Raw genomic sequence first — 13,554 nt, 5'->3', positions numbered from 1 at the left:
GATTGTTAATACGAAGTTTTAGAATATGTAGAATCTGCTGAATCAGATTTAAACAGATTTAGCATTTACTTCAATTTCTGTTCTGTAGAATATTCAGTTTTTCCAGAAAACCTCTGAGAATATAATAATATTGTATATTGTAAAATTGGAAATATTTTTAATTTGTTTTCGGAGAGCTACTCGAGTATTTCATAAAACAGTTACTTTTAAGTTAGTTCTCCCTAATACAATAGCTAGCCATGTTTTTGCGATCATTTTAAGTTTTATAATTTTTTTCAACAAATAAATATCCGGACAAGTTTTCCACACGCGTTGAAAGCCGTACTAAATCGAGTTAATTAAAAAAATTAAAAATTTTTTGAATTTTTGATATAGCCTGATTTGACAATGTCGAACCTACAATTGCCCGTGGATTGTGTGGGCCACAAGGGAGATGTGGTCCAGCTGGCCTACAGCAAGGTCTGCAAATCGGGCTACTACTTGGCCTCGGCCAGCCAGGATGGGCAGGCGATGTTGCGTCATGGCGACACCGGCGACTGGGTGGGCACCTTCGAGAAGGACGGCGAGCCAATACTCAGCGTGGACATTAACGGGGAGGCGACACGGCTGGCCACGGGCGGCGAGGATTGCACGGCGCGCATCTGGAATGCGGTCGACGGCAAGCAGCTGACAAAGATTATGTTGAACTCACCCGTACGCTGTGTGGCGCTGGGCGCCAATTCGGAATATTTGGCCGTGGGCTGTTTGGATCGCAAGACTGGCCATCGCACCGACAAGGTGCTGTATCTGTACACACTGGAGCAGCCGGATATGCCCACATTTTTTGAGGGACAGACGCGCGGCATGCGCGATGTGCTCTTCTGTCGTGATGATCGCGCGCTGCTCTCCTCCTCGCACGATCGCTCCATACGGCTCTGGGATCGACTGAGCGGTCGGCAGGCGCACTCCATAGCCCTGCCGCATCATGCCAAGTCGGTGGAGCTGTGCGCCGACGGACGCACCGTGACCATTGCCTATGGCCATAGTGTCGTCTTCCTCGACGTGGATCGCTTTGAGGTGCTGCAGCATCGCAAGCTGCCCGTCCGTCTGATCGGTGTCTCACTGCATCCCGAGAAAAAGACGTACGTATGCGCTGGTAGCAATCGTTGCATCTACAAGTGCGACTACGCCACAGGCGAAATCCTGGAGACGTTCAATGCCCACGAACGCCACATGCACTGCATCAAGTACAGTCCCGATGGCGAGGTTTATGCCTCATCGGCGGCCGATGGCGGGCTTCGCCTGTGGCAGCAAACGGTGGGCAAGAAATACGCATTGTGGGATACACGAAGCGATCAGAGCGAAGACAACGACGCACAGCCCGAATCCGTGGGCGATCAGAACTGAGAGAAGAAATACATAAACAACACAAAAACCATCCTGAAAACTGGAACTCAACTGTAGTTGTACACGTGTTTTACGTTCCTCTGCCTTTATTTTCATCAGTTTCTTCAGTTTGGTTTCAATAAAAATAAAAAAGGGTCACGCTCTGGTCCCTCTAATAAATTTGTCTGCGGCTGCGCGGCGTTGTTGTGATTGACTGCCCCCAATCTATCTACCTGCCTGTGTCTACCCACAAGCCGGACTGTCTGAGCGTCTATAAGCCGCGACTCCTAACTACCTAACATTCGATTGTATTCTCTACCCTGTAAACAACGCAAAAACAGGCCGTTAGTACGTCAAATCTCTTAATGGCCTTGTTGAACTCGGCAGACTACATGATCAATTATGCTCAGAAAATATGATTTTTGATATAAATTCGTTACAAATTCTTAGGATTTTAGTTTATCTATATATCTTTACGGATAGATAATAATTAATCCGTTTCCGAAATATCACAAAAGATTTCATATTATCTGAGGACTTTTACAGATATAACTTTGATTTGTGGTATACGTATGTTTTAGCAAAGTATCTGTAAGTTATCCAAAATTTGAAGCCAATCGCAAATAAAACACGAAAGTTACTTGAGACTCGGCATACGTGATTTCTGAAAACTGGGTATCTTAGAGTCGAGCAGTCGCTTCAACCGGAGCCTCGCCCGTTTCTTAATTTTTTCATCATCGCCTGAGCTCAACCTGTTTTCGTTGAGCATTTCGAGTTGAGTAAAAGGTTTCCTGAAAGGATTTTGGGAAACCCAAGACATCTTCTCAATGCTCCAACGTGTGTTTTTTATGCCGTTTCTCACCAAAAATCAGAGTCATAAATGCATTTTATTATTATTTATACAGTCGTGGCAAGTCGAGAAAACGTTGCCCCTGGGGCATTGAAATCGTTTTATTATGCATCCAAAGAAGTACAGAGTCGTTGTTTTTTGTCTTTCATGTTGGGGTAGGTGCATGGCCAGAGTCTGCCTTCGGCTAATGCAGCTGATAGACTAGGCAAACAGACAGGCCAAAGATACAAAGATACACAGGAGCATAGATACAGATACAGTCTGAAGTTTTGGGGCACACACAAACAAAATGCTGACCTATGTTACCTTTTAAGAATTTTGTCGCTTGACTTCGTTTGTTTGTTTTTGCTGCAAATGCATTTCCATAAATATTTATAATTTTATTTTCTCTATTTTTTTTTCCTGGTGCGAGCGCTGATAAAACTAGTTTTCCATGCACCCCCTGCTGCTGCTGCTCCTGCTGCTGCTGCTGCTGCTGCAATCATGCTGCGTTCTTTCCACGCGTTTACCAGGAAAACACGCCAGCAAGTAGGACGTTCCCAGTCCGATAACCTCGCCCTTTCTCTCTCTCGCTCTGTGTGTGTTTATCTAGTAGGTTGTTCCAATAAAATGAAATGAGTTGTCATTTCGGCCTGGCCCTGAAACCTGGTTATCTCGCTGGCACAAGTGTGCGGCCCTTGATTGATGATGATTGTCATTGCGCTCCGGCAAGTAGCACAGTAGCCAAAAGGATTTTCTATGCAACGGTAGCCAGTTTAAATATTTGCATACACATATTTAGCCTTTTTATTTTCGTATTTGCATTGCATTTGAAAACCCATCAATATGGCTCATCTAACCATTTATTAAAGCTGATCTTAACTGTCAAACAAAACTCTGGCACTGACCGCAGCAATTTGTCCGAAGGTGAAAAACCCCAAGATAAGCCACAAGTCATTTGTAAATGTCCTGAGACTGTAAATTGTTTTTCATATTAATGATTGGTCATTTACCGAGGGTTCAGCAACTAGAAATCTCAGCGATCATACGAAAGAGATTCCGAGTTGAAGGAAATCACACAATTCAAACAGAAAGAAGAAGAACTTGATATGCAGGGAGCGTGCTGGGACTTAGATAAATGTATGTAGATCTTAGAGGATTCATCTTATGGTTAGGTTTGATTAAAATGCTTGAGGATAGTTGGAGCCTGTATCTGAGCTCCCTCAGGAGTATTTGAAGAGCGCTCTATATATAGAAGGCATAGTTTCATCTTATGAGATAACCTTAAGAAGATTGAATAAAAAAATCCGTCTTAAATCAAACCATGAACGGAATTCATCAAGCATATAGAAATCTATCAAGCAATTCAAGTAGAACACACAAATTGGAAATTATGCCTAGATAAATGTAGTCCTGAGGGGTTTGATTAGTTAGAGGATTGAATATTTGCAGATAATACTAGTCTGAGAGACAAGGAGAAATAAAATAATTTAAAATAATCTATTGCAAAATAAATCTTAAGCGAAATTTGACAATTATACAAATATCTATCGAACTATTCAAGCAGTATGCACAAGTTGGGAATTATAAAACTAAATGTATGCAGCTGACTCTCTCGCTGATATCAACTTTCTCTGGCTAAAACTATAAACTAATCTAATCTGATCCGTTAATGGAAAATATTCCATTTTCTGTTTTCTTATACAGAAAAGCACCTCAATTGCAGTTCACTTATCAACAAAAACAATTTTCCCATAGACTGTTAGACTTCATTACACCCCATCGGAAACACTTCCGCTGCATTATGCGAATAAGTTTGTGGCGAAACCCTTGAAACGTGAAAAAAAAAAATATCCTTAACCATAGCGCACCTGCCCCCGAGTATCTCAGTTGAAATTGAGCTTGCGGTCACAGTTCGTGAGCTAAACAATTTTATGGCAATTTCCTTACGGAACAGAGTGCTATATATAGAAATATATCTTATGGCATTTTGGAACGTTACTTCGACAGTCACGCTGCCTGAACACTACGGTGGGCATAGAAAACCTCCCGCTAGGCCGTCGTGGAACACGTGGCATATAAGTACTAAGTCAAGTTTTTAGTGGTATTCTATCTTGCCCCGGGTGCAGGGGGTGGGGTGTCTGTTGATTTTATGTTCCGCTCGGCGCGATAAGGCGTGCTGCATTTGAAATGAGTGTAACGTATATTTTATGCAGTGTCCGTTGAGGTTTTCCAATGAGATAATAATATTCCGACAATGGCGACCTTCAACTTGGGCATTGTTTGAGCCTCTTATCGAGCCATGGAGCAATAAAAGTCCATATTATCCGAGTGCATGCTCTATAAGACTAAGAAGCATTTGATTAAATCCAATTAATTGTCGAATATTCTGACTAAGTTTCTAATACATTCTGTTAGTCAACCAGCATTAAGGGACAATTTCACTGTGTATAAACAAATGTGCATCTAATACCCGCACGTTCCAATGTTGGACAATCCTTTAATGGGCTGCCCTTATAAAGGATTATAAGCACCACTTGAAGTACAGCCCATTGTTGTGCTACCTCTTTTATATTTTCCTTCACAATTCGACGCCTTTTTTCCGTGTGTTTACACAGCAAAATGCAACCCATATATATTTTCAGTACATCCTGTAAAGACATCGTCAACTTGAGGAAATTACTTAAAAGGATCACGAACTCTCGCCAACCATCGGCCCCCTTTACTACTTGAGTTGTTTATGTTTCAGGCATGACTGCCGCAACTCAACGCCGGCAGAATTTTTCCAAATTTGTTAAAAAGTGTGTAAATTTACGTTCCTATATATTTCTTCTGCTATTTTTTTTTTTTTGTGTTTTCTTCGGTTTTTAGGAGGGTGTGTCCCATAAACAGAACTCTGCGGTGTGTCTGCTTAGCACTTGGTAGGAATAGGGAGGCGAGTCAAGGCTCGATCTTGGCTGCCTAATCGATCGATAGATCGTTGCGTTGCTGCCTTTTTGGGGTGAATGCACGCGAGGCAGAGTTTTAATTACAGTGAGTATTTTTTTTGAAAAAAAAAACCAAACGTTTTTTTTTTTTTATTCGACTTTTTGTGTGCAGTGCAAAGGTACAAAGCAAATGATGTCTTTAGTTCCGAACCGGGTTGACTTTTTCCTTTTCTACTATTTTTCTCGCTTTTTGTGCACTTTAATTGCATTTGTGCAAACAATATAAATCGTTTTTTATTGCCCTGGCAATGTAATTTAATTTTTTACGATTTTGCACTTAAATAGCAAAGCTTGGGAAATTTTTGTAGATTTTTTTTTTTTTTTTGAAATATGCTCTCTAAATAACGGCTGCGTGTCGAACATAGCGGTAGATTATCTTTACACCCTATTTCGTATGTTCTAATGCACTTTTCAAAAAGTTGCCCCACATTTTCATTTCATGGCCCCAAGTTACAATAGGAAAGTGAAACTGTTGGAAACCGTCTGCGCTGCCGCCCTAAATCCAATTTGTCTGACTCTCAGACTCGGCAACAAAAATACAAAAACAAAAATCCAGTTTCAGGTTAAACAAACCGAAGCCAAAACATTTTTATCTACCCATCGCATTCAAACCAAAAGTACAGCTCCAACTCGCGCAGCAACAACAAGCAGAGACGCTTGGATTTTAACGCAAGCCGAATAGTGCATGTCCTTAAATATAGTTTTTTACATGAGCAATTCGATAATTTAACTTTCAGAGGTACTTCACATTTTGCCAGCTATTAAAATAATAAAAGCGCGCTGTTGATTAATTTTGGCTAAGTTCGAAATGAGCTATATTATCTAAAATTTCAGGCCGCATGGACAAATCTATATGCTCAGTTTTGAATAGAGCATTTGAGAAAAACAAGGCGCTGCTTCGATCGTTTTGAATTCGAGGGTTGCTGTTGTGTCGTCACTGCAGTACGTCGTCGTATGGCAACGCTGCGGTGGTTGTTTGACGTTTTGTTTTGTGGTTGTTCTTACTCTCACTGCCTCTCAGTTGCTCTCCGACTCATTGCACGAAAAACTTGATTTGAGTGCAGTGTTGACTGTTTGTTCTTATTTTCAACAGATCTAGCCAAAAATTGGCCAAGTCAAGAACTTTAGCTTATTGTGGCGACCTTTGAATAGTTCTCTATATATTAAAATTTCAAAACTAATATTATAATCTACAGCATATAGTTAAAATTAGTAGGATTTTATGAAATTAATAGCTGTTAAATACATACGCGTCTTTGTTTAACATTTAACAGCCGTTTCCCTCTGTTTCTAGCCGTGCCCAGTACAACACCGCACGCTTAGCTAGTCTTAGCCGTTTTTTCGTTATCGCATGGCAACCGAGGGCGTGCAGCACTGTCTGCGAGCGACACCAAGAGAGTAACTTGCCCGCTCTCTGAGCGCAAAGATATCCGCGTATAAATATCATTTTTACCCGTTTGCTTACGTTCAGTTTTGTTATTCTGCTCGTTGAGCTCAGTCGAAAAGTGCGTTCGCATTGCGCACTTCAAGGCAAACTAACAAAATATTCACTAAAAAGCATAAATTAAAATAATGCGAATAGTTAAATATATAAAAGAACTTACAACTTAAGTTGTAAACGCAATAGTACACTGAACACGACGTGCAAAACACAAAACGAACGCGCCTTTCGCAATTGTCTCAATTTGTGAGTGCCCGACTCGTCAGATTTTTGTGATTTGAGTGAGTTGGTTTTTTTGCGTGACCAATAAGAACAGCGATAAAGGCGTTTGCAAGTGCATAAAAAACAATACACAACGAATTTGTTTATATCATATTTCTAAACAAATACACGTCAAATACAACAAATACGAATTTCACTTTTAAAGCGAGTGTATAAGAAAATACAAAAAGACTGCAACAACACTGCGCCCCACTCACGCACACCTCAGCGCACCAACACAAGTAAACATTTACGCTCAGACACGCATACACAGGCGCAACTGAAACGAGATTTGGAGACTTGTGTCTGGTGGTATGTGTGTGCATGTTTGTGTGTAAGCGTGTATTAGTGAGTTCGCCCCTCTTTAACGCTGGGCAGCGACTACGTACAGGCGAGCGCAAAAACCAACACTTTTGGCGCCAAAACTTTGACAGTTCGCTTAGTCGTGTAATTCGCAAACAAGTGTCCAAAGTGTAGGCAGCAAAACTGCGTCGCATCGCAGTCCAAACACACAGAAAACAAAAATAGAAACGAAACAAACAAATTTTAAATAAAACAACCAACCAAAACAACAACAAAAACATGGTCAGTGCACGCATGCTCCATCCGGTGGTGCGCAGTGAATTCTGCAAGATGAGCGTCAGTCGCAATTCACCCTGCGGCCCACAATTGGAACGCATTAAGCGAAATCTCTTCGGTGCAGCGCAGACGCCGCTGGTGGAAACCAAACCGTGAGTACAAATTCAATCATGCTCATTTTTAGTTAAATTGTCAAAATATTAAACAGTGTATTTCTCATCTGCAGCTCCTTTAGCGCAGAGCTGGAACGCCATCAAGAGTTGGCCACAAAGAAATGGGGCTTTGATTTTCGTAGCGATCGCCCGCTGGCCACCAATGCCAGCTACATCTGGGAGCGCGTCAGCACACAGGAATCGGACTATGCGCCGCAAATGTACACGCTCACCCGTGCCGCGCATGTGCGTCCCGATGCCTATGACTCGGCCAGCGACATGGATGCGCTGCTGAATGAGCGCGCCGATCGCGAGAATTTGGTCAACTCTTCGCTGGACTCCAATACGGACACTGAGTATGACTCACAGGATGAGTCGCTGCCATATCGCTTCACCAGCAGCAGCAACAGCAGCGGCAACGTGGTCGCCTCCACTTCGGCCGCCGCTTTGACCGCCTCCTCCTCGTCCTCCGCCACCAGCAACTCGCCCGCGCAGCAACGCAAACGACAGCTCAAAATCACAGGTGAGTTGCGTGTTACCCATTTTAGTTTTCCTCCTGCCGTTTCCGTAGCGTGTTCATTCCCAGCGTTATGCCTGATTGCACAAAAACCGTTTCGACCATTACAAAACCTATTTCCCATAACCCACAAATTTCGCTTTATTTAACTGTTTAGTGGGCACCAATCCAACCCTAGTCTCAAGCTCTTTTAAGATACTTCTAAAAAAAACTAATTTTCCCAACATTTTAAGTACTTAAAATTCAGCCCAGTATTTGGAAATATTAATTCATTTGAAATTTTTTGATAATATTTCTTTCAATATTTCGAATTCTTACACATAAACTTTATATAAATTTGTGGTTTAGTTCTTAATTCCGGAAGTTATTTATTAAAACTTTATCAATGCTTAAATATCAATTCAGCTCTCAGAAGCATTCCAGGCTCTATTCTCTTTTCCGACAAAATGGAATTGATTCCCATGGGCGCAGCCTTTTCTTTAACTGCCGCGTGGGCGTTGTTTCTTGTTCTCGATAAACCATAATAACAGGCTCTACCAAATGTTGCTAGGCATATAATTAGTTTTGTTTTATGTGATTTAGTCAAGGGGTTACGTTATAGAGGGCCGATCGTTGCAGCTGTTTTTTTTTTTTCATCACTCAGCGCTCCCCCTCCCCTTGCCGCTGGCTTAGAGTCAATGCACGCAACATCCATCCCTGCGTCTCTGCGCCTGCGTCGCGGGGGTTGATTTCCAAATGCGATCATTGCATGCGGGTTGCTGTAAATGTTAACAGATGTGCATGGCTCTGCTTTTGGGCAGCCCTCCACGCCTTCGGTTGACCTCATTAGAGACAGCGACAAGAAGGCAGAGTGAGATGGAGCGATACAGAGAGGGGGAGCAGCAGTGCACAATGTGCCGCCATCAAAGCGCAGCACTTATCAACGGCCGCTGATTGCTTTTGTATAATACATTTTTTTCTCTTGCCACTTGGCATAGTTATTAGCATAATAAAAAAATAAAAACTGTAGAGAAGTGTCTGTGCTGGACAGCCCGCATGGGCCATGGCGCAGCCTTGTTGGACTAGCTGTACTTTTGTGCAGCCAAGCCTAGAAACTTGCCCAGTTGGCAGGGCGTGTAATTTATGCAGCCTATGCAAGATCCATGCAGCGTTCACTACCTGAGCAGCAGGCAGCGTCTCTCGTTTTCATTCACTATTTGCTACCCCCGTGTGGCAGCAACCCCTGGCCGGCCAGCCACGTGCCACAATTCAAAATCAAAATGTGCAAAAACAGGCGGCGCCTGCTGTTATTATGCCCTTAGACAATTATATCAATGACTGATGCTCAAACTGGGGGTAGCTCGTATGCCAGCTGACTTTAATCCGGACAGACAGAATTATTTGTATTTATTTAATTACTCATGTGTTTTCTGGTTCCTTCTCTTCTTGCAGAGTTCATGAAGGAGCGCAAGCGTCTGGCCCAGGCGCCCAAAAAAATCTCACCCGCCAAACGTCTGCGCACCAGCTCCGGCAGCGGCAGCAGCAACGCCAGCTCCAGTTCGAGTACAGCTCTATTTGGTTGCCAGCTGAAGCGTACGCGTCACAATTAAACTCAGACGGCTGATGTGCGCCGCATCCCAGCGAAAGTAGTTGCAACCTACTCGCCACCAAAAAGAAAAAAAAAAAAAAAAAAACGAAAGCGAGAAAACTCAATTTGCAATTTGTATTTGTAATATTAATTTTTAATTTTTTATAACACTGCAAACAAAATACGTAATTTTTTGTACACACTTCGATGGCTAACATTTTAAGTAGCTTTCACATTACATTTTTTATACAAATTAAGTACTCATTTTTGTGCAGTGCAAGGGCGTAAGTTGCGAATATTAACAAATAGTTTAACTAGTTTAAATGCCAGTTACTACAACCAGTACTAGTACTAGAACAAAATAGCGACTAAGCATTTAAGTATCGAGCTATATGAAACTTTTTAGATTTCTCTAGTGAGAAATGCCATAAACTAAGTGATTAGTTCTTAACAACAACAAAACAGAAACAACAAACAACAACAACCACACGAAACAACGTAAAATTAATTGTTAAAAGAATAACAACAACAAATTATCTAGAGACACCTTCAATGAAATCCATCTTTAACCATGAAATTTAAAAGCTACTAACGAAATATTTGTAAATTCTAAATTGATAAATTTTACCAGCAACTTTGTGGTTGCTTGTAAAATTTACCATGCAAAACTTAATGTCGCTCTGCTTTACAAAAATTTTACATGTACACATTTATTTGTTTATACACATATTTATTTTTGTCGAAAAGCAGAGTCATATTGACTTTTTTTTCTCAAAACAGACCCTAAAACAAACAATTATAGGCCTACAATTTTACAGTCAGGCTTATGCTTGTTTTTGTTTTTGCGGCTGTAACTAAAGTCCTTAATTCGACCAGTGTTATAACCCATAAATTAAGCTTAAATCCGTTGCCAATTTGTGCGCTTTTGCAAATATATATTACCATATGTTGATGTATTTGTAAAACCACATAAATTGCCAATTTGTAAACTCTCAACTGTATAAAATTAATTTCCATCCGTTGCCAAATTGTTTGGCAAATGATGAAAGAGATTTTGCTTAACTATCATGTACAAATGCTATTATTGATAAACATTTATATATATAAACTATTATATATTTAGGCAGAGCCTATATTATTAAATAACATTTTCACAGATCATCCTAATTCATAAGCCTAGCATAGAACAAAATCCAAAGTATTCACTTAATATTTATATTTAATTCATATTGTGTGTATAATCAAACTCATACTTCAATAAAAAGCAAAAAACTAGCAAACAAAATGCAAAACATAAAAACATAAAAACAAAAAACAAAAAAACAAATCATAACAAACTACTCGTTAATGCTGTACCATCTCAAATGGGTACTCTATCGACACGAGTAGATCCATTCAGTTATATGTTGTTGTTTTCATTTGTAGACTTGTATTTGTTTATACCTAGCATAACATTATAGTTTTGTAAGTCTATTAAGTTGACTTTTGTTTTCAATAAAATTTTGTTTTTCTTTTTGTAGTAGCCTAATTTCTAATATATATATATTATTATTGTCATGTAAATTGCCGGAAACTGTTCTATATGAACTGGTTTGCTTTTCAAGATGTTGATATTTCTGATGTTGATATTTGTTACAGTTGCTTTCCTTTGCTGTGGTTAAGTCGAAGTCCTCGTGATCTTGTGATTATGGACATGCCATGAATCAGCCATAATATTTATTGTATTGGGAACATTAACATTTGAAAAGGAATATTTTAGAACGCAGTTACTGCGTTTACAAGCTATCTAAAAGAAAGTTAATGCTATGGAGCAGATAACTAATAACAGTTTATTAATATCACTTTAATTTCTCGATACTAATTTCGGTCTAATCATCATGGTAACAGATTTGAATGAATACTCCCAGTCGTGCCAGTCTGAGCCAGCCCACAGTATGCCTTTATCCGCACGGTAATCAGTTACACTTTGCTTCACATACACTCCGTTGAGATCACTAAAATTGTACAAGGTAATACTTGAACCATATAGTTCTCTTTTCGTAATACTCGTACCCACCTGGCACCACAAGCGCGATACCACCAGGCGCTGTGCATGTCTGCAGCGCAATTGTCCTCATCGTAGTCATTATCACGATCGTATGTGCTGAATTTTTGTTGCAGATTGTAGATCAAAGCATTGCCCGCATTACCTGAGTAATTGCCCAGAGATTTCAGTTCGTATAGCTCTTGAGCGTTGCCCACTAAAAATTGATTATATTCGGCAAAGCGGGTTTCGTTCGCAAAATCCGTCAGTCTGATATGCAGCTCATGCTCCTTGGCGCTCGTCAACTGGTGCAGCGTCTCCAAGCCTATGAAGAACTCGTCTTGGTTATTGCCAAAACCAATTTGATAATCGCTCCAGTTGCGATAAAAATTAACGCTGCCGTCTATGCGTCGCTGTATAACAGTCCAGCCGGCGTCCGCCTGTGATTCGTCTTGACTGGGACTAGCTTCCACTTGTTGTGTGCGCTTGGCCACGGCCAAACAGTTCCTGGGTGCGCACTGCTTTAGTTGTTCCATGCTGGACTGTTCGGCATTTAATTTAGATCTTAGCTCAGCTATTTGTGCGATCAGCTCATCTGTATAGCGCTTATTTTGATCGCACTCCCTTGCCAATGCGCTTTTGTCAGCTTGAAGTCTTAGTATGTCCGCCTCCTGCCGTTTCATGACATCCTTTTGCCTCTCCAGATGATATGAAAGTCTACGTATAAGGGAACTTAATTGCCTGTTGTTGTTTTTGGGCGTGTTGCGAGCTGCACCAGCGCTGGAACTTTGAGTTGTAGATTTGTTTTCTATATCCGACTGAATTGCTTGAGTCTGGTTATTGATATTCGATTTGTCGTCTGTGCTCTGCTGCGGCTGTACTATGGACTAGAAATTAGAATTTTTATCTTTGATAAATCCATTTGCTTAGATTTTGTATATATTATATGCAAACATACAGGCCCTTTCACAGCTAGCAGAAACACCAACAAAACTATCAAATTGTGTGTGCGATACGCCATGATTGGCAGAAGTTAGATTTTTTGAGCGACCGCTTAAAGCTAAGTCCAAAGCGCAACTAAATCTCATTTATTTTTTTTTTAATATGAAAAGTAACGAATAATTTGTGTTGTTATGTTAATAAGCGTTAGCTATTGCGAATCAAACTGATAAGCGCTTGACTTGCCATAGCTGGCAAAATATTTCTAATATTATCGGGTTGATATTTTATTGTGCACACAACGGAATTAAAATTCCATTTTTTATTCTTGAAAATAGAGATAAACTCTTGAAAAAGAAGAAGAAGGAGAAGCAGTTCGTAATTGGTCTAACTCGGACTTATGAAATGCTGACAGCGCAAAGAAATATCTATGGAGATATAAGGCTCAGAGACTATTTTGGATAAAAAGGCAGCTGGGTAGACGAAAACAATTTCGACCGTTTAATCATATTAATTCTCGAGAAATTTAAAATTTCAATTAATTTAAGATAATGTTTGGTCAGAGTTTAGTCTATAGCATTTGCTGAATTACGAAATTCCGAACGTCTGTTTGTTTAAGTTTTATGTTTCAAGTCCGAGGCATAAGAACTTTTTATGAAACTATATATAATTATAACTAATTTTTCTTCCACTTTTCTAAGAGTTTTATTTAATCTATAATCCACTAAATCCACCGACAAGCAAAGCTTTTAAATTCTTGGAGGTATTATATTACATTAATTCAAATAAATTCTTTAATTTATTTACTATTCAAACTATTTTAGTTTGGCAGCATCCACATTTCGATTCGGTCACTTTCTGTTTTTTTTTTTTTTTCATTTAATTTTTTATTTT

The 13,554-nt window shown here is 40.1% G+C and overlaps 3 protein-coding genes across 3 annotated transcripts; 2 read left to right on the top strand and 1 right to left on the bottom strand.

Moving 5' to 3' along the window:
- The first annotated feature begins 226 nt into the window (after positions 1–226).
- LOC6625417 (serine-threonine kinase receptor-associated protein) lies at positions 227–1,545 on the top strand. Its single transcript, XM_002049257.4, has one exon. The coding sequence runs from the start codon at positions 388–390 to the stop codon at positions 1,384–1,386; it is 999 nt and encodes a 332-aa protein (XP_002049293.1). The 5' UTR covers positions 227–387; the 3' UTR covers positions 1,387–1,545.
- Positions 1,546–6,652: 5,107 nt separating this feature from the next.
- On the top strand, positions 6,653–9,866 carry dap (cyclin-dependent kinase inhibitor dacapo). The gene is made up of 3 exons (XM_002049258.4): positions 6,653–7,614; positions 7,689–8,137; positions 9,563–9,866. The coding sequence occupies exons 1-3, from the start codon at positions 7,466–7,468 to the stop codon at positions 9,718–9,720; spliced, it is 756 nt and encodes a 251-aa protein (XP_002049294.1). The 5' UTR covers positions 6,653–7,465; the 3' UTR covers positions 9,721–9,866.
- A 1,450-nt stretch (positions 9,867–11,316) lies between these two features.
- Positions 11,317–12,804, bottom strand: LOC6625925 (fibrinogen-like protein 1). Its single transcript, XM_002049259.4, has 3 exons — positions 12,680–12,804; positions 11,755–12,608; positions 11,317–11,692 (listed from the first exon to the last, which is right to left on the bottom strand). Exons 1-3 carry the CDS (start codon positions 12,740–12,742, stop codon positions 11,542–11,544), a joined length of 1,068 nt encoding a protein of 355 aa, XP_002049295.1. The 5' UTR covers positions 12,743–12,804; the 3' UTR covers positions 11,317–11,541.
- Positions 12,805–13,554: the final 750 nt, after the last annotated feature.

This window comes from Drosophila virilis, chromosome 5 (assembly GCF_030788295.1).
Source record: "Drosophila virilis strain 15010-1051.87 chromosome 5, Dvir_AGI_RSII-ME, whole genome shotgun sequence".
NCBI classification, from domain to species: Eukaryota; Metazoa; Arthropoda; class Insecta; order Diptera; family Drosophilidae; genus Drosophila; species Drosophila virilis.
Note: the sequence above shows the minus strand (reverse complement) of the source record. Positions and strands in the feature narration are given on the sequence as shown.